At 40.7% G+C, this 21,151-nt stretch overlaps 1 protein-coding gene across 17 annotated transcripts in view; it reads right to left on the bottom strand.

The window, feature by feature from the left end:
* DTNA (dystrobrevin alpha) overlaps positions 1–21,151 on the bottom strand; it is a 357,028-nt gene that overhangs the window by 121,466 nt on the left and 214,411 nt on the right. For all 17 annotated transcript variants that reach the window (XM_059409438.1, XM_059409440.1, XM_059409439.1 and 14 more), the window contains one exon: positions 3,233–3,300. In XM_059409438.1, the coding sequence (XP_059265421.1) occupies positions 3,233–3,299 (67 nt within the window). In that variant the 5' untranslated portion in view covers position 3,300. The remainder of the gene's footprint in view (positions 1–3,232; positions 3,301–21,151) is intronic.

The raw sequence follows: 21,151 nt of genomic DNA, 5'->3' as shown, positions 1-21,151 counted from the left end.
CTTAACTCCTTTACATGCAATCTTTCTTTGGCATTTGTAATTCCCAAAACAAAGACTCTCTTTGGCACTTTCTTTTGCTGTTTAATTTTTTTTTTTCCCTAGGGGCACCTGGGTGACTCAGTTGGGTAAGCGACTGCCTTCGGCTCGGGTCACGATCCCAGGATCCTGAGTCCCGCATCGGGCTCCCTGCTCAGTGGGGAGCCTGCTTCCGGCACCACCCGCACCCCCGTGCCCCCCACCGCCTGCCTCTCTGCCTATTTGTACTCTTTCTCCCTCTGTCAAATAAATAAATAAAATCTTTTAAAAAATTATTTAAAAAATTATTTCTAGAAAATACTCAGCTGACTGGGTTTACAATTTCCTCCCTTTTTAGGTCCTTCACAGATACCTGGGGGAACTTAACTTTCCAAGGCCTGATGTCAGTCTTCCCTGATAATAGTTTCCTTGTCTTTTTTTTTTTTTTTTTTTTTTTTTTTTTTTTTTGGTGTCCTGCAGATTGAGCTGCTGGAATAATCCATATATTTTTCAACTATTTAACACATTCTCAAGGAGATCATCTCTCTCTTTTGTATGACAGCCTACCTATCACCATCAATTCTTCCTCTGAAATCAGCCAGTTGTCTTAACCATCAGAATCCTACATACTATGGATATGTCCTACTTTGGGTCTAAACAGGATGCTCACGAAAGCCTTGTTAAGGTCAGATATGTATTCCCCTTTTGGGGCCAACATCTGGGTCTATTACTTAGCATATGCAAGGGAGAAAGACACAGAATAACTCATAAAACATTTCAATAAAGTGCATGACACCCCAAAGAAGTGTCTATGAAAAGATAAAATTACAATTTGGGAAATGAATGCAAAATTTTCTTACATCTCTCTCATTTGAAAAATGTAGAGGTTTTCTGGTTCTGTGGCTCTAACACTTACATCACTCATCCTTTGATTTGGACAACTTTAACTCAGAAGACATTTGTGACATACGTATTTGTCTGTGCCAAGGACTACAACAGGTGTAGAAGGAACTGGGACAGTACTTAAATTTGGGTATTTATAAAATCATGAAATAAGCACTTTAAAAAAAATCATTCTTACAGTGTGTTGGCTGACACATCTTTAATGTAACAATGATAAATTCAGAGATTTCCCCCCAAGACTTCAGTGCTTTGTTATGTTAAATATTCATTAATTTTTCTTTTTCTGACAAAACACTGGCCCATGATGTATGGGGTGCCTGACTTTCAGTCTAAGCTTCTATGACTTGGGAGGACATCTGTGCTCTCTTGCATTTTGTGAAGATGGGCAGAGGTAATTAAGTTCCTTCCTCGGTTAGATTTTTATCAACAAAGGGACAATCCCAGGGGGCTAGCCATGCTGGAAGTGAAGATACAGGGCCAGACATAGCTGAGGAAATTGGAAGGTCATGGCTGTAACTCTCTCAGGTACTTTAGACATGTCTCTGAAAGTGGAAAAAGCAAGGAGCATGATTGAGATTCCTCACATCAATTTTAATTTTCTTTCCTTTTTGTTAGTTCTAACATTGTCTTGGTGCCTCCAGATTATTGGGAAATGATAAAGAAAAATATGAATGTTATTATCTGGGACTTTCCCTTATCTGCTCCTGACCCTCATTCTTGCCAAATCAGTTCTAGTCTTCAGTAGAAACCCAATTTTGTCTACTGCTTTCTCAGAGAGAAAGGCTTACAACTCACTTCTGTTCATCCTTATGTCTTATGCAGGGAAGGAGAGATAAAAAGACAATAAAAGAATTGTACTTTTTTCTTTACAACATTGAATTTGAGAGGTGTGCCCCCTACCATGACAAGTTCTTCTTTATGAATAAGAAACAATGGTCTGTGGGGGCACCTGGGTGGCTCAATTGGTTAAATGTCAGACTCTTGATTTCAGCTCAGGTCATGACCTCAGGATTGTGAGACTGAGCCCTAAGTTGGTCTCTGAGATTGAGCCCCAAGTTGGACTGTATGCTGAGCATGAATCCTGCTTAGGTTTCCCCTCTCTCTCTGCCCCATCACCCCTGCTTGTGAATGTTCTATTTCTCTCTAAAAAAACAACAAACAAACAAACAAACAAAGCCAATGGTCTGTAATGGAGACATTACCAACCAATTACTTACATGGCAACCAGACATTTACATAAATCAATAACCTTAATTTAATGGATTTGCCACTCAAGTAAGTAAATATAGTTTGGTTTCCCTCATGCAGCATGTTACCTCCAAGCTCTTTCTGCCTTTTTTTTTTTTTAAGAGTTATTTATTTATTTATTTATTTGACAGAGAGAGAGAGAGAGAGAGAGATATCACAAGTAGGCAGAGAGGTAGGCAGAGAGAGAGGAAGGGAAGCAGGTCCCCTGCTGAGCTGAAAGCCCGATGTGGGACTCGATCCCAGGACCCTGAGATCATGACCTGAGCCGAAGGCAGCGGCCTAACCCACTGAGCCATCCAGGTGCCCTCTTTCTGCTTTTCTTTTTCTTTCTTAAGATTTACTTATTTATTTTAAAGAGAGAGCATGTGTGTGAGTAGTGGGAGGGGGCAGAGGGAAAAGGAAAGAGAATTTCAAGCAGACTCCCCATCCAGTGTGCAGCCTGACTCAGGGCTCAGTCCTAGGAGCCTAAGATCATGACCTGAGCTGAAACCAAGATTCTGAAGCTTAACTGACTGAGCCACACAGGCATCCCATCTCCAAACTCTTTTAAACTTTATTTTCCTTTTCACTTTTTAGGAACTGGTTTGTGGGACAGATTCTTCTCCTCTCCATAAAGTTCAAATGATTCTTCTTTCCCATAGGGACATATGATGTCATTTTGCAGTTAAAAAATTCAATAATTCATTTCACAAACTATATCTAGTGCCTACAGTATGCCAGACACAGCGATATTATAGGGGGTATGAACACAGATTTTAAAATTCAGTGGACTATATTTGTGCCAATACTAAATCTTGTTTATCAAGTGTCCATGTATACATATACATTTGGCTCTGTGAAACTTTTTCTTTCATAGAAAATATATAGTCTAGTAACAAATTTTAAGGGTTTGCTAATTTCACTCTTACCTAACAGGAAGCCCAACTGCTCAAATGTACATTTCATACAAGGAATTTAGGATTTTAAGGAAAGGTACAAATGTCATAAGGATTAAGTGGTTATTTGCAGTCTTTCCCTGAGTATTCAATGGAAACTACAGGGTATTCCTTTAAAGTTCTATACTTACTCATCTCTGCAAACAGCTGTCTTCTTTCTGCCATGGTATTTCCTCTTTTCCCACTATCTTCAATCATTCTAGGAGACAAAATGGTTACAGTGTTATTACCCTCATGCTAATGAGGCAAACAGCTACTTCTATGTAAACATACTTGCTGTAGTTGTGCCACAGAGACAAACTATTCAAAACTGTGTATTTATAAAGTGTAGCTTTACTTTCACTAATTTAAATCACCATACATATTTTTCCATACACAATGCTGCTGTAATTGTTAGAGGGAGTATAAAATTTTTATTTTCTAACATAAAAATAACTACAATAGCAGGTGACCTTGTGCCAAACTGAATATAACCATCCACCATCTGTTAGGTGGTTCATTTCACATATAGTTTCTCTTTCAATCTGGGGAATACCTACGAAGAACATAGAGCAGATATTACAGATTCCATTCAACAATGATGAGATTGAGAATCTCATGAGACTTACTAAAGGGAATGATGAAAACATTTGGACTCCAAGATAGGTTTGCTTTCACACCATATTCTGCTGCAGGTTGTCTCAGTGCACCCCAAACCCTAGTTTGGATGCAGGTTATTTTCTAAATATTGATCTCTAAATTGAGTGTTTGGAACCTGCAACAGTTTTTCTAGGCATGATCATTTCAGGCAAGGTGGTTAGGTTCACATCTCTCTACTTAACCATATTACTGTCTGTAGTAATCACTTAAGAAGTACTATGAAAATGCCAACAAATAAAACAGAATAAAAAAAATTCTCAAAAAAAAATTTGACATGAGGAGAAAGAAGATAATGAGAAAGTTAATGGAAATGCTGTTTAGCCCAATAGAGGACTTTGGGCTAAATACTAAGGGCTCTATAGGTTGATGGAGTTGATTTTTTTAATAAAGCTAATTAAACTTTGGAAAAACCCAAGTTTCCTCTCTCATTCATGCATATACATAAACATATATACTACTGTGTTCTGATTCTCAGGCATGGTAAACAGAAGGCTGATCTTTTTTGCGGGTCTTCCAATGAACTCTGCTCTTTCTCAAATATGGTTCTCTCTCTATGCTATTTTTGGGTCCAGATTCCCCTCTCCCTATGTCTGGCTAACTTGCAATAACCCTTCAGCTGTTAGCTTAGGTGGATCTTCCTCTGAAATCCTCCCTAACTCTATGATCGGCTGGGTTCACTCTCTTTCCTCTGGGTCTCCAGAGCTCACTATCCCTTTCTCTCAATGCTGACAATTCACTTAGCAAATCTTTACTGAGTGCCTTCTATACTCCAGGAACCAAATCAAGTTCTAGGTATACAACAAAGATCAAGTCACAGTTCTTACCCCTAAGGTGTTGACATTCTTGTCATGGAGATACAAAATCATAGAAGCAAAGAAATCACAAAGATAGAAGTTGAAAGATAAGTGAGTGTGAGCGACACGGACTACCTAGGAGTAAATTTAACAGAACTAGGTTGTAGAAGACAGCTCAAAAGATAATGGAGTTGTGTACAAAATAATTCAGAGAAGGGTAAAAGAAAATATTGGTTGTGAAACCCAATGTGATGCCAATTATTCCAGTCAAAGAGCCCCACCGGTGGTTTCTATGAGTGAAGAATTATATGCCTACTGCCAGGAAGGGAAAGAAGGGCATGGAATAGCCTTGGTTTACAGAGTTTAGGGAAGAGTGGTTTATGATGGTTTATGATGGTTTACGATTGGTTTATGATGGCTGGTGATGTACATAAGGGTCTGGCCTAAACAATAACTGGAAAGAGTAGGGTTATTAATGAACTGTCTTCGGCTTGATAACAATTCAGTGCTGAACACAGTTAAGTACTTTCTTTTTATGATTTTAAGTACGCAGGTATGGTTGGTATATAGAGATCTGGAGAAAAACACACCCTTCCTGATTCACAGAACCCCATCTCCTTTACTCCAGAGGAAGTGAGTTGATCATAATCTGACATTCACAAAATAGTCGGGATACAGCTTCCAATTCTTATTTCAAGAGCTTAGAAGTTGTGTTGAAGCCATAGAGATAGGGGATAGACACCAGTGATATGTTCTTGCATCTGTCTGTATGTTGGAATGAGATGAAAAGAACTGTTAAAAATAAATCACGATGGATGGCCGGCTCGAAAGCTCTGACTGAAAATGTCAGGGAAGGAAAGACTGGCCCCCAAACGCAGGCTTACTCTCTGCACCCCTCAAATGGTACCGTTTGTGACATCTCTTTTCTAGTTAACTTTTTGTGTGTCTTTCTGGAAGATTTGTGAGGATGATGACTTCAAACGTTTTAAATTCTTCACAGTGCCAGTAAAATCCAATCAGTAAATGATATGACTAGTTAGTATGTATTGAAAAAAAAAAAAGGAATGAAAAAAATAGAGGAAAGAAGAGGGACAATGAAGAGGAAAGCCCAGTAAGAGCTAAGTTTGTTCCCCAGAAAAAGGACTTTTAATGATATTTCCCAAAACTGACTCACAGAAGAGCTCATTTGAGATTACACCAGTTTCAGAAATTAGTTACTTGAAACGAGGGAGTCTAATTTATATCTATTATCATCTAGGACCATACATTTTAAAGCAAAATCTTGTCTTACAAGACAGAAGTTAAAATAGATGCAAACTACCCTGATGTCACCATTTGGTCTATTCATCATCATTTTGTGATGAATTAGCTCATAAAAGAACCATAATGAGTTATATAACAAGAATTAATTCTCACTTCTGAGTAAAATGTGTACCTTATAAGGACAAGAAGGAAAAACCCAGTAGTGTGAAATAATAGAACACGTGGAACATAATTATAAATATAAAAGGAAAACAACACATTTCTCATTTTACCCCTAAGGTTTCCTGGGAAGCTGCACTATTAGATAAAATTGAGAAAACATATTTATTACCCATTGGTCACAGTCATAATAGGAAAAAGGGAAGGCATGCTAGTTTACTGCTTACATGGATTCAACAGAGGGACCGATGGACAGAATCAGTCCATGAATTGAACAGCCAAGGAACACCACGGTGGGCTCCTTAGTTTCCAATTTAACTCTGATCAGTGGGACTTGAGACACATAATGCTTGACTGTCTTCTTAGCAAGATTGAAGAGCAAAACTTTCAGTAGAGGAAGGTGGGAGGTTTTTTGCAGAGAGCAATCTTGCTTCTGAAATTGTCACGAAGCTCTGCTCTTCATGAATTTCAGTATTACAACAGCTGCCCAAAGTCATCTGGAGGAGATGCAGGGGGAAAGAACCCATCTGTGACAGTAGTAATGTCACAAGGTGTGTGGCTCACCAACAGGCCTAATTTAGTGTTTCTGTTACTCCTTCATGTAGACAAGATGCTGGCAACCTTAGAATTTACCAGATTGCATAAATGTCAAAATAGCAAAAGGAACTAACAGGTGATGAATAAGTGATGAGCCCCATTAAGTCATTTCCTTTACTAGGGTTCAGTCCCATGAATTATACAGGGTGTGCTTTGTTTTCACTTATGAGAATCTATCCATTTCATTTATTTAAGAAATATTTATAAGGTAGCTATAACTTGTCAGATACTCTGCTAGTTTCTCAAGATTCAAGGATGAATATGACATGATCCTTGCTTTTAAGAAGTTCACAGTTAGGAGGAGAAACAAATTATTCCAGATGATAAATGTATTTGGTATAATATGTACAATAATAAAAATATGTATTACTAAATATAGTAGTCTACTTCTGGGAAATCTGAAGGAGGCATCAAAGTGTGACTCTGGAACAGAGTTTTAAAGGATAAACAAGGATTTTCTAGATAGAAATGAGTGCAGTTAGAGGGAATCATGGAAAAAACATGGAGCTTTAACAAGAATATATGGGAATAGGGAATAGTTCAGTATTGCTAAGTCCAAGTGTGAATAGTGATGCCAGAACAGGCATCAGATCTAGAAGGTCTAGACTGTGTAAGGTTTTCCAGACCGGAGGCCACCCATGGTTAAGTAGGAACCTGACGTGTACAGATTTAGGTTTTGGCAAGACAACTTCAGCATACTGAGCGCTGGACAGATCAGGTAGGAAGGAGGGTGGGGATGCGAGCCCATGATGAAGGGAAGAGTCCAGTTGTCTGGAAACCTCTGTAATTCAGGAACAAGAATATATGTGTTATGGTAAAGATTGATTTGACATTCAGGGCATTTGCAGTGGGACTTGGGGATTTGCGGTCCCCGTGAAAGAATGGTGGCGGAGGCAAATCCGCCTTTGCTCTCCCATATCACTTCACACACTGGAGAAAGCCATCTGTTGCAGTAATGGCTTCACAGAAAGTGAGTTCATCCAGTCACTTTCTTCCAACACCATCATCAAAAGGGGGCCACAAAACGGGACGGGGAGGGCTCGTGTTCTCTGCCACTATTTATGGGGGACGGATGAAATAACAGAGTAGAACAGGGAGGGAACTAGCAAGAAATAGAGAATAAATCAAAATACAGGGCACAGAGTGTTAGAAGAAATGTGAATTGTATTTTGGCATAGTGAGAATAAGTTCACATTGAAATATCACATTCTTGAGTTACTTCCTTCATGACAGTTCTTTAATCCAGCATCACCCATACTAAACACACATTTCTACGCCACATGACATAAGAAGTTTTAAACGTAAGATCTTAAATGGATGGTGTCTCTCACATTTGTATAACTTTCTGAAGATTATAAAATGCTTCTCCCCTATAACCTTGTGAAGAATTTGGGGGAGATATTATTATTATTCCCCAGGGATACCTGAAAAACTTGACACCCACGCAGGTAAAAAATGTTCCCGCGAAATTCATTTTCTAGCAGAGGAAGACACTTAATCCTTTTTTTTTTTTTTTTGGCTTTTTATTTTATTTTTTTAAATTCCTAGGCTGCTATGAATTCTAATCGCCAGTAGCCTTACTCCAGCGGCTACTGCTCAATACAAATTAAGATTTCCTGAAACTAGTAAGTGAAAAGAAGTTGATAGAACTGGATGATTGACAGGCCAAAAGGAAATGGAGATGGGTCCACATGTCTCTCAAAATGCAGGAGAGATTTCTTCGTGTGCTACTCCCTAACGGAATCCTTCTCCTCTAAACCAGTGTTATACTGGAACTAATCACAGAGATGAAAATGATTGCCCACGTCCAGATTGTTGTAAACCCAGCCACATAGAAACACACCAATGCACACACTGGTTCACACTCTCAACGTTTTAAATCCACACAAGCCGACAATGTTTTTAGAAAGTCTGGCTCTGCTTTGCCTCTGCTCCACTTAGGCAAACACTTAAAACCTGCAGACTTGGCGCTTAGTATGACGAGCCTGTTTCCAGGCTTTATTTCCCTCAGCTCTGCTCCAGGGGGATGACACGAGGGTGCTGGGTTCAGCAATCACCAGGCCTGTGATCCCCCAAGTTAATAACTGCAGTCAAGGCCATTTCAAGCTCCTTTCCTCCTTTAATTGATTTATTGGTGGCATATAAATGCCTGTTTCCATTTCTGCTAATGAAAGAAGCCTCCGATAGGACTTTCTCAGATTTACATTCTCATCCTCATCTTTGGCAATATAATAAAAAATTATTCAGAGCTCTTTCCCAAGGCAAAGTATAATTGCACTTGCTTTTTACTTCCCAGTCCTTTATTAAGATGAGCCCCTGTAAGTAGGAAAATGCCATGACTAAAATAAATGGCTATAATGGGTTTCGGATTTCTTTTACTTTGAATGTCATCTTCTGCTCTTGGAACTTGGGTCCTATGATGGTGGGGGTGGGGAGAGGTATGAGGTCACTATTTTAGTATAATGACCGGCTGGATGCGTTATTTGGGATTTGATCTCCCCTGCAAAGAACCCACCATAGTAGTGGTACTCGGCTGTGACTGCCCATCACGCTAGCCTGGAGGCTTTGTGAAAATGCAGGTATCTGGATCTACTGAACCTGGGGTTGGAATGGAGCACTTGTGTTTTGTTTTAAAGATTTTATTTATTTGAAAGAGAGAGAGAATAAGAGAACACAAGCAGGGGGAGTGGCAGAGAGGGAGAAGCAATTTCCCTGCGGGGCAGGGAACCCAACATGGGGCTTGATCCCAGGACTGGGATCAAGAGACCTGAGCTGAAGGCAGACACTTAACCAGCTGAGCCACCCAGGTGCCCCAGCACTTGTGTTTTTCAGAGCACCACAGGTACTCCTGACGCACTCCAGAGTTAGAAATAGAACAGCAGTTGACTTTGAACTCGGAACCTACTGGCGAAACTTTAGGGTAGAATTCTTATGTTGCATTCTCTTATTTGTAAGACCCACTTTAAAAATGTACCTTGAGCCCAGGAAGAAAACAATTAATTCTTTGGGGGATGTAAATATACAGAAACATTTACATACAATGATATGGGCACCTAAGGAGGCAAAATTTAAGAAATAAAAAATGCCATTAAAAAGTTGAGAAAACTGGGGCACCTGGGTGGCTTAGTGGGTTAAGCCTCTGCCTTTCGCTCAGGTCATGATCTCAGGGTCCGGGGATGGGGCCCTGCATCGGGCTCTCTGCTCAGTGGGGAGCCTGCTTCCCTACCCGCTTCCGCCGCCTGTCTCTACTTGTGATCTCTCTCTCTCTGTGTCAAATAAAGAAATAAAATCTTAAAAAAAAAAAAAGAAAGAAAGTTGAGAAAACCATTATTATTCCAGGAAGAATGACTCTGAGCAGTACCGTCAAGTCAGGAAGGAACCTGCTGTTCTGGGGTAAGACTGTACCTGGTGTTTAAGGACATTTGCTTTTGTTTGGTTTTGTTTGCTTTTTTTTTGGCTTGGTAAGAGGCTGGGACTTCGGCTCATTAGCACCTGCCATCACCCCCTTATTAGCCGTAATGGCTTAAAGATTGCAGGAGCATGGATGGGAGCAACTTGGTGTGGGTAAAAAGGAAACTTTTGGAAGGAAGATGATGAAAAGATTTTTCAAGATTTTTCAGAACATCACCTTTTATTCAATATCATGTGCCTTTGGGACAATGGTATTGTGTGTGCGTGCACACGTGTGTGTGTGTTTGTATATCTATATATCCCAAGAGGAATAATGTTAAGAGTATAGGCCACTTGGTCATGGTGAAACTATGGCTGTCCCCAACACCAGAGAGAGAGACGTTTCTTTCCTCTCCTACAGGGATTGCTTAATTCTTAGCTTCTGGGGGATAGGTGCTAGGAAATGACTGCTTTCTGATCATTTGGGACTTTCTCAGTTCAGTGTAAGATATCACGGCTCATAAACAGAGGTCTGTTTCTTTTTCTTACACGTCTAATACTTGAAAACATATTAAGTGAAAAGTTCTCTCCCTCCATAAGTAGAAGACTGATTATTTTTCATTAATCTTGCAATGGGACAACCCTCACTTTGTAACTACATTTTTGAACCCCACTTAGAATAGTGAGATTATACTGTGTGTGTATATATATATATATATATATATACATTTATAAGAGTAAAACATTTTGAAAAATGTTAAGATTGTAATTCCAAATTCTGTTCAAGTGACTGAGTTAAATTTATCTTCTCAATAATAAGGCTTCAAAATGACAGGATATATTAGCTCATTAAGCAGTGCAATGTTGTCTAGGCCATCATTTAAACTATAGATCCTTCTAATGGTTTGATAAAAGGTAAGGACCCTCACCCCACATATGTAAATATTTATTTACATACATGGATATACAAATAAAGGAAGTATAATTGCTTATGTGGGCTAGTTTAGAAGAACACTGGGAATTGGTGGGGATCAAAGGTAGATTTGTTTTATAGGGAGAACCACCTCTTGGTGAAAGGGAGCAGCCAATCACAATGGGGGTATCTGCAAAGAAACTGAGAGAGAGAAAGTACAAGAAGGCTTGTGGAGGCCAGGCAAACAGGAAGGATGTTGAGGAGAAGGCTGTGATGGGCTCCTCTCATGGTAGAAACCAGTGTGCCTCTGTCTGCACACTTAACATTCATGTGTCAGTTAGAAACTCACATCTGATCAATCTCAAATGCTTTAGGACATTATGGTGTGACTCCTGCTGCTTGAAAGGATTCTAATGCATCTATGTTTTGAAAGATCATAAGACTAGTAGTAGAAAGAGATAGGTACCCCCCTTGTCTGATTCCAGTACATTAAGGGGAAAAAATGGGGGCAGTTACTGATGCATGGGCCAGTTGTTATCTAGACTTGTGGAAGTGTGACTTCTAGAAGAAGAACTGGGAAAAACAAAGTGAGATTAAGTGTAGGACATGACACTGAGCAATCAAGATACAGACCAGGGAGGCTTGTATGCTTTAAAATGTTCTTTTTTTTTTTTTTTTTTAGGGTTAAGGTATGTTACGTGTGGGGACATTGAAAAGGTAGAGTCAGGTAAGAAAATTGTTTTCTGCAGTAGGACAAAAAAATCAGACTCTTTCTGGGTAGAAATAGTAATAATAAGATTAAAAGAATAACCACCACAACACTATTTAAAACAATTACCATGTTACAAAAAAAGCTTGCCCTGGACCAAGCATTATGCAGGAATTTTCTCATTGTGTTCTTAGAAGAACACTGTATGTTGATATTGGTGTTCCCACTTTACCAATGTGGACACTGAACTTCTGAGAAATTAAGTAATCACCTAAGTAACCAGTTTAGAGTTTCAAACAAGACATATCTGACTACAGAGCCCACCAGGCTTCTTAAGACCAAAATGGCATTGTGTGAAGTTAAGACTCAAGGGACCGTCTCGTTTTCCTCTGAGGATGGTGGTGGTGGGACAGTCCCACACATACACACAATGAATGAGGCTGAAACATCCCTGAAGATGTGCGTGAGTGGATGCCAAGGGGAGCTGGGTGGGATGGTGGTAAGGGGTTGAGCGCTGGCATGATTTCATTAAGGAAAGAAACCTACAGGTCATTAAGCTCACAGGTCCTCTGCACCCCCTACTTCAAGTTCTCCAATCTCTCCTCTTTTCATTTTATTCTCTCTTTCCTGTCTCCAGACTCTTCTTCTTGCTCTTTCTTTTCCTTTCCTTAACTCTTCTCCTTTCTTCATTTTCTTCCTTTCTACGTGTATGAGGGACTCTGACTCAAATCAACAGAATAGACAGTTCTTAAGCTTGAGAAAGAAAGATCAAGCAAGGATAGCAGGAAGAGAAAACAGAAGGTTATATGGTAAGTTCTGTGGATCTAATGTACAGCATGATGATTGTAGATAATAATAATGAATTTTAGACTTGAACTTTGCTGAGGGAGTACATCTTTAGCTTTCTCATAAAAACAAAAGAAGGTAACTACTTGAGGTGAGGAGTGTGTTAAGTAACTTGCTTGCGGGAATTATTTCAAAATGTACAGATATATCAAATCATGTTGTACATTGTACATATATTATAGTTTTATTTGTCAATCATGCCTCAATAAAGCCAGGAAAATTAAGTTTATGCCTTTAAAATGCAAATTTCTGAGCACATGGGTGGCTCAGTGGATTAAGCCACTGCCTTCGGCTCGGGTCATAATCTCAGGGTCCTGGGATCGAGTCCTGCATCGGGCTCTCTGCTCAGCAGGGAGCCTGCTTCCCTCTTTCTGTCTCTGCCTGCCTCTATGTCTACTGTGATCTCTCTCTGTCAAATAAATAAATAAAATCTTTAAAAAGAAATGCAAATTTCCCTGGGAGAATCAGAAGGCTCACCTTGGTATAATTAATTTGGTATAAATTCTTCTTCTTCTTCTTCTTCTTTTTTTTTTTAGAGAGAGGCAAGAGAACATGGGGAGGGGTAAAGGGTGAGGGAGAGAGAGAGAGACTTTTAAGCAGGTTCCATGCCCAGTGTGGACCCTGAAGTGGGGCTTAATGTGGGGCTCAATCTCATGACCCTGAGACCATGACCTTTGCCAAAAACAAGAGCCAGACACTTAACAGACTGAGCCACCCAGGCACCCCAACTGTCCTTTGAGATAAAGATGACAAGAGGGTAAATGGGGAGAGGGGGCTAAGATAGGCAGGAAGACGTCAATAGGACCACCACTACCTTTTTACAGATTCAGAACCAATACAAAGCATGAAGAGAACACAGGGTTCCAAACACAGTCCATGAAGGATATGAAAAGATGAAAGAGAGTGTCTATTAAACTGTTTTTGAGCCCCCTTCCTCCTTACTAATTCTTCTGTATGTCTCTCAAAATATATCTGTGCCAGAACAAATATTTTCAAAGGGCAAATCTCAAGAATCCTAGATGGAAAAAGAAGTTATTTTGTTCTCACTTCCAGTGAAGAATAAGGGAACCTACATTTAACAAGTTTTCCCTCTAGCGTACTCTGTCTGTAAAAAGTGGAATGGAGGCTAACCCATAGTTAAATATTAAATTACTTAATATCATGGTATTTTTTTCCTTTCTCTACTCAAATTCTCTCAGAAGAAAATATCTCAGGCTGATACGATATAAAACAATCCAGAAAATGGCACTGACATTGTAGGGACTCTGATGATTCCTATCCAGTAGAGTCACAGCCAAGTCTATGGGGTTAATATATGCACATGCCAAAATTAAATAGGCCACATGGAAAAAGAAGCAGGCAGAGTGTATGAGCTGCCAGAAGTTATGGCTGCAAGATCCCCAGCAGAAAACAATGGCATTCTGCACACTGTGGTCCTTTCCCTGAGACCAGGGCTGACTGGCCTGACAGGAGTAGAGAATGGAAAGAGAAGAAACAGAGGCAGCCCTTATTTCTTGCCTCTGGATCTGTTTCTATGAATTAGAAGCCTCTTCGTTATGTCCTTCCTTTGAAGAGAATTTGTCTGAAACGAAGGAATGACTGGAAGAAATCTCTGTTTCTTGAGAGAACCATGGCTCTACGTTGGTGGCTGCCAAGAATTTTAGTGGGGAAGAATAGCGGGTGGGAAGGCGCCTTCTTTCTCAGCCTTGAATCTCGCAGGCCCTCTGGATCATTTTGTGGAGGCAGAAGCATGAATGCCTGGGTTATGTAACAGGAAGGGACTTTGAGATTCATTTGCAGAGAATAATAACAATTATTAGTTAATATGCATTCAGTGTTTACCTTGTGTGGGTAGGCTCTGAATTTCTTACCCTTATTCTAAGATAGGTCATATGACACTACCCTGTTTTATACAGAAGAAAACCAAGTCTGAAAAGGTAGACAGAATAATGACCTCCCAAGAAGGTTCAGGTCCTAGTCTCCAGCATTTGTGAATATGTCACCTTATATAGCAAAAGGTACTTTGCAGATGTGATTAAATTAAGGATTTTGTGATAAGGAGATTATCCTGGATTATGTGGGTGGGTCCAACGTAATTATGAGTCCTTATAAAGGAAAGAGACACACTGAAGATGGGGGTAAGGCCCACAAACCGAGGGACACAGGTGGCCTCCTGGAAGCTGGGAAAGGCGAGGAAATGAATTCTCCTCTAGGACTTCCAGAAGGAAAACAACCCTGCCAACACCCTGATTTTAGCACAGCCAGACTCTTTTTGGACTTCTGGACCTCCAGAACTGTAAGGTAATATATTTGTATTGTTTTTAAGCCACAAATTCGTGATAATTCATTACAGCAGCAAGAGGACCCTAATCCAGCTTGAAAGATTAGGAAACTTCCATGAGATCACATTGCTGGTAGCCACAGAACCAGGACTGGATTCACAAGTCTCTCCAGAGAGTCTATTTGCTACACAACCATCCTGTGTCTCCTTAGACTCTGCTGGCTTGCAAAGACCATTCATTCATTTACTGAGACCTACTATAATGTTTACAGTCCTATTTAATCTTTAGAACAGGAGGTGTTATTGTTCCTATTTTACAGATGAGAAAAGTGAGGCTAAGAGATTTTTAAAAGCTAAAATTTATACCCAGGTCAGTCTCTCTGTCATTCCAATTTTTTTCTAAAAAGATTTTATTTATTTATTTGACCGAGAGATCACAAGTAGGCGGAGAGGCAGCCAGAGGGGGAGGGAGAAGCAGGCTCCCTGCTGAGCAGAGAGCCCAATGCAGGGCTCAATCCTAGGACCCTGAGATCATCACCTGAGCTGAAGGCATAGGCTTAACCCACTGAGCCACCCACATGCCCCACCTTCTGAGTTTTTAGCTTCCTATCCTTCTGCCATATATTTCTGACCAACATTTATTTAGCTATGCTAAACACATCACAAAATCTAAACTCAAATTTGAGCGCTTTGTCCCTCAGTAAGTCTTGAACAAATCTAGATCTATAGGAGTCACTATATCAACCATGCTCTAAGAATATTCTACTCCGGATGGTTAGTGGTGGAATCTCTGGACACAGTTGCCATTGACACGCGCTCTTTCAATCTCAGCAGCTTAATAATTAGAATTAATTAGGCTACACTCTGATGCCATGTATATCAACACATTTAATTAGCTCTGGTTGCTTAATTCATATGGTCAAATTTAATAGAGGTAAGTCTAGTAAAGAATATTCTCAGATTATTAAGATATGAGATCACATATCTGACTATCACAATAGAAGAATCATTAGAACCCCAATCTACCACATATCAAGAATCATCTGGATGGGAGATTACCCTGCTTCTAATAGATAGAATATTCTGCAACATAGGAGGTGTTAGCTAACCAAAGGGTCTAGAAATGAGGTGCCTGCTACTGGGAACTTTATGATCCCCCAAAGCCTATACTACAACGAATTGCATTTACCCAATTAAAAGATCACATCTTTTTATTATGTTATGTTATTTTTACCATAATATAAAGCACAAAGTGATATACAATACAATTATGTAGAAAATGGACCTGCCTAGAGGACCAGAAAACAAAGCTAACTGAATCATAATCCCCCACCTTAACTGGTGATGGAACAAATAAAACACAAACATGCACAAACACCCCGTTTCCCTGATTCCATGGCACCCCTACTCCCCAGTACCACAGACAGGCCCCTAGAAACAGTCACAGAGAGGCAAAGTAAGAACTGTAGCCCTCAAACAAAACATCTGTAGCCAAATAACATCAATGCCACCGTGGGTATGCTTCTGAGATTGTAAAAATCCAATCTTGTGATGCATAACTATATGTCTGTTCTGTAAATCTGTGAATACTGAAAGCAAGTGTTCCAGATTCATGCCCCAGTGTCTGCATTTATGAAAACAAGTGTCTCTGGACCCCGTGAGAACATACCAAAGAGTCATAAGCGGCAGGCTCAGCATCCACGCCTGAACAAGCCGTTCCTTTTTAAATTAAGGATTTGCGGAGGGGTACTCAAGCCGTTTCCTGCCGGTCTGGCCACACAGACTAGCGCCCACCATTTCACTGTCATTTAATGCCCCAGAGCAGTGAGCCATTTAATAGCACGTTGGTGACTTCAAAGACGTAATGAGTCTAAACTACTACCTGAAATGATTAGGTACTGCGGGAAATCACTACCGAAAAACTGTTCTTTAAAAGCTCCAAAAAACTGTCGAAGGGGATTCTGGGACATCGGTAGTTGCTCTATGTGACTAACAGCATCCTTTGAGCTCACATAGTGTAGAAATCCATCTCAGAGGCTCCCTTCCAGCTGGGAGCTGTTATCTTCTTGGGCTTGAAATACAAATCAGTCCCGTCTCTTACACAGTTACATCAAGTCAAGGCATTTCAAATAAAAGACAAAGCCTGCATAACATTTCAGGGGCAAAAACAAAACAAAACAAAAACAAAAACAAAAAAACAACCCAAAAACCCCCCAAAAATCCCCAAACAATCAAAAAACAAAAAACTTTGTAAATAAAGGAGTCAGACCTAGAAGCGCCTCATCGTTATTTCCCCATTTGTAATATGTCAGTAAAATACAGTTTCCCAACTCTGTGGGGTCACTTGGTGAGAACAATGACACTCAGAAATCAAGCGATAGGTTAAGGCTGCACAATCAAGTAGCAAAATCAAAAATTGAAATTCTTAGGTCCTGGTTAGAGATGCTTTTCAGTCCACAATATTGGATAACACTGCCTTCACAAGTCCATGACACTCCTCCTCTTTTCTGATGTGCTGATCTATTTCTTTGAGGCAGTGCTCCTAGCGTCAAATGTTTTAGGAAACTTTTATCAAAAAATTAACATGGGGTGTTAGGGATGGGGGCCGGGGGAGTAAAGAACGAGAACCTTGGCACTCACAAATGATTGTCATGATCTCAAGAGCCTGCCGAAGTCTTCTCAAGAAGGCAAAATGGCGCCCTATGGAACCATATGCCTGAAAATGTTTTAAATTTGAGTTCTTGTTCTCTAAACTCCACTAATAGTCTGCAGAGCAGCCAAGCTAGTGAGTTCTTGAAATGACAGTTTTTTGAAGTCTGGTGTGCCTTTGTTCATCCCAACTTTAGGATTACACCAATAATTTCTGGAGGTGTGTAGGGGGCTGACTAGTTGTGATGGTGAAGAATAAAAAGAGACTAAGCATCTCACCTCCAAGCAAAAAGAAAAAAAAAAAGAGGTCATTTTTTAGTTTTTAAATATGACCATTGTGCTTATTTTTTAAAAGATTATTTATTTATTTGACGGAGAGAGGCACAGTGAGAGAGGGAACATAAGCAAGGGGAAAGGGAGAGGGAGAAGCTGGCTTCCCGCTGAGCGGCGAGCCTAATGTGGGGCTTGATCTCAGAACCCTGGGATCATGACCCAAGCCGAAGGCAGCTGCTTAACTGACTGAGCCACCCAGGCACCCCGTGCTCATTTTTAACACAGAGTCTGCTTATATCCAAATCACAATCAGAGCCTTTTTTAGTTTAAAAAGTTCAAGCTAATTACAGTTTTTCTCTGCAAAAGTTGTCAAGAGTTATTTGCAACATTCTCTTGGCAACTTTTTCTAGCATAGCATTCCATGCTATTCCTCCATTAATGTGATGCTCATGGACCTGGGCTCTCAGAACCAGGACCGGCCCAGGACTGTGAACTCCGCATGAGACTCTGGATGGAAGAAATGTGGGAAAGAGACATTACTATGAGATCAGCCTTTCTTGTCAAATATCCTCTTACAGACATAGTAGACTCCAAGAACAGAGGCAAGGGACAGCAGATAGAAGGACAGAATAAAGGGGTCAAGGTGCAGAAGAAGCAGGAGGCAGAGATCTGAAGGAGGGTGACCACTCAACCTGAAAAAAGGTCTCCAGGGTTTCCTTGGTTTACTCAGCAATTGGGATTGTCAGTAAACCACGGGAGGGTAGAACCACAAATACGAACATCTTTGTTTTGAAACAAGTAGACATACTACACTACTTAATTTCTGGAGTCCCTGGGGTGTTCTCACTGGCAGAGGCTATACTGTGGCTGTCTTTCTTGGTTTAGATGTCATGCCTTATTAAGGCAGCTTGTGATTATAGGAGCTCATTCAGGAGCCATGCCTTTTGTAGCTAACGGCCTCCATAGTAAACTAAGATACCTTCTGATGAGCAGCAAGTAAGTGCAGGATGGACTTCCCACCACCTTTAATTTATAAAGTCCAAATCCTTAAAATGTCTCTGTAGGATCTGAGCAATCTGGCTCCGACGTTCATCACTGGCCCACTCATTGCCTTGTGGTCACAAATGGCTGGGGGGTCCTCCACTCCTCTGCCTGGAATATTCTCTTTTCTTTTCCCTGTACAAATCCCAACCTCTCTCAGCCCCAAACCTGGCCAGCTCCCATTAGCATCACTACCCTAGGGCAACCTTTCCTAATTTCACTAATACACTCTAGCTGTCTACTTTCATAATGCCCTCATAATTTACTTTTATAACTTTTATCACAATTATAGTTGTATAATACTTTATGAAATTGGTTTTTTGGGGTCTGTATCACTCATAAGACTGTCAGTTTCATGAGGGGTGTGCAGCATCTCAGGGATGTTCATTAGTACCACTCATGCCTAAAAGGAATGAGTGAAGCAGAGGAGGATGATTTCACTAACCACAGGCCATTTGGGTGGCTTTCACTGTACAGAGGTGGAAAAAAGGAGTCACTGGAAGATTTCTGTGCACAGGAGTTAAAAAATGCAAGCAGTAATGACAGAATATTAATCTGACAGTGTATGTATAGGGTGAATTGGAGAAGGGGGAGACAAAAAGCCTGGGAAGATCAGACTTGGAAGGTTGGGTGATAAAACATGGCTTCTCCTCTCTCAGAGCAACCATTTGCTGTATACACTGTTCAGAGGGTGGACCACACCACAGATAGCTCAGTTATGGCTAAGAGAAACTACGTATAAATAAAATGAGAGTCCCACCCAGACTCAAAGGAGACTTGGCATGTGAGGACCTGGTCCCAATGTCATATTCCAGGAGGGAGAGTCATGATGGCAGAGAAGTAGCAGACTGAGACGACATCAGGTAGCAGGAGATCAGCTAGATAGTTATCAAACCATTCCAAACACCTACAAACCCAACAGGAGATCAAAGAGAAGAAGAGCAGCAATTTTAGAAAAGAAAATTGACCACTTTATGAAAGGTAGGACATGCGGAGAAGTGAATCCAAAGCGATGGGAAGATAGACTGTTGGGGGAGGGACCGTCTCCTGGCAAGTGGTGGAGCAACAGAGCACAAAATCCGAACTTTTAGAAGTCTGCTCCACTGAGAGACATTGCTCCAGAGGCTAAGCAAGGTGGAGCCCTCGCAGGGACAGTGTGGTCTCAGGTCCTGTGGGTTCACAGAAGGATCAGGGGTGTCTGAGTGTCACAGAGCTCACAGGTATCAGCATGGGGAAGCCGACTACAGAGAAGGAGCAGAGGAGTGAGCTCTGAGCTTGGGGTTACCTTAAACTGTGATCCACAGCACAGTTGGATCACTGCTCTTTGAGCAGGGACCCCACATGTGGCAGATCCAGGGAGAGTCACCTTTGTCCTCTGGAGGAGCAGAGCAGCAACAATCTGCTGGGTTTGGAGACTCCAAACAGGGCCGTGCATCAGAGACAGAAATGCTCGGTCGCAGGCTGGGCTCGGAGCATGGCCGGAGACCAGGGAGATGGGAGTGATTGAGCACTTTTCTCCAAGTGTGCACCGAGGAGAGGGGCCCGGAGCTCTCGGCTCTTCCAGGCCAGAGACTGGGAAGATGCCATTTTCATTCCCATCCTCCAAACCGGTATGGAAGGCATTCAGGGTACAAAAGCTCCCAAGAGCGAACCAGAGCAGATTACTTAGCCTGGCCCCTGGCAAGGGTGGTGCAATTCCGCCTCAGGCAAAGACATCTGAGAATCACTGCAACAGGCCCCTCCCCCAGAAGACCCGCAAGAACATCCAGCCAAAACCAAGCTCACTGATCAAGGAGAGCTGTGGAATTCCAGAGGAGGGGAAAGCAAAGTATGGAATTCATGGTTTTCTCCCCATGATTTTTTAGTCTTGCAAGGTTAATTAAATTTTTAAAATTTTATTTCTTTCTTATTCTGATTTTTTAAACCTTTCCTCTTTTAATTTTTTTTAACTAGTTTATCTTAACAGTACCTCTCTAAAAAAATCTTTTTAAACCTTCATTATTATAGTCATATTTTATCCTTCATTGTATCTAACTTTATTTTTTGTATACATATAGGGTTTTTTTCTTCTAAAAAATTTTAGGATACAATTTCTTCTAATAGATCAAAATATACCCTAAATCTAGCACAGGACTTTGTTCTAGTCTCCAGCCTAAGCACATTATCTTCACTTTCTTTTTCCAACCAACTTATCTTATCAATTCCTTTTTTAGAAATTTTAAAAAATTTTTCATCTTTATGGGACACCTGGGTGGCTCAGTGGGTTAAAGGCTCTGCCTTCTGCTCAGGTCATGATCCCAGGGTCCTGGGATCAGGCCCTGCATTAGGCTCTCTGCTCAGCGGGGAGTCAGCTTTTCTTCCTCTCTCTCTGCATCCTTGTGATCTCTGTCAAATAAATAAATAAATTTTTTTAAAAATTTTTCATCTTTACAGTCATAGTCCATCATCCCTTCATCATGTTTACCCTTATTTGTGTGTGTGTGTATGTATATATAT

Source organism: Mustela nigripes, chromosome 8, assembly GCF_022355385.1.
Source record: "Mustela nigripes isolate SB6536 chromosome 8, MUSNIG.SB6536, whole genome shotgun sequence".
Taxonomy (NCBI): Eukaryota; Metazoa; Chordata; class Mammalia; order Carnivora; family Mustelidae; genus Mustela; species Mustela nigripes.
Note: the sequence above shows the minus strand (reverse complement) of the source record. Positions and strands in the feature narration are given on the sequence as shown.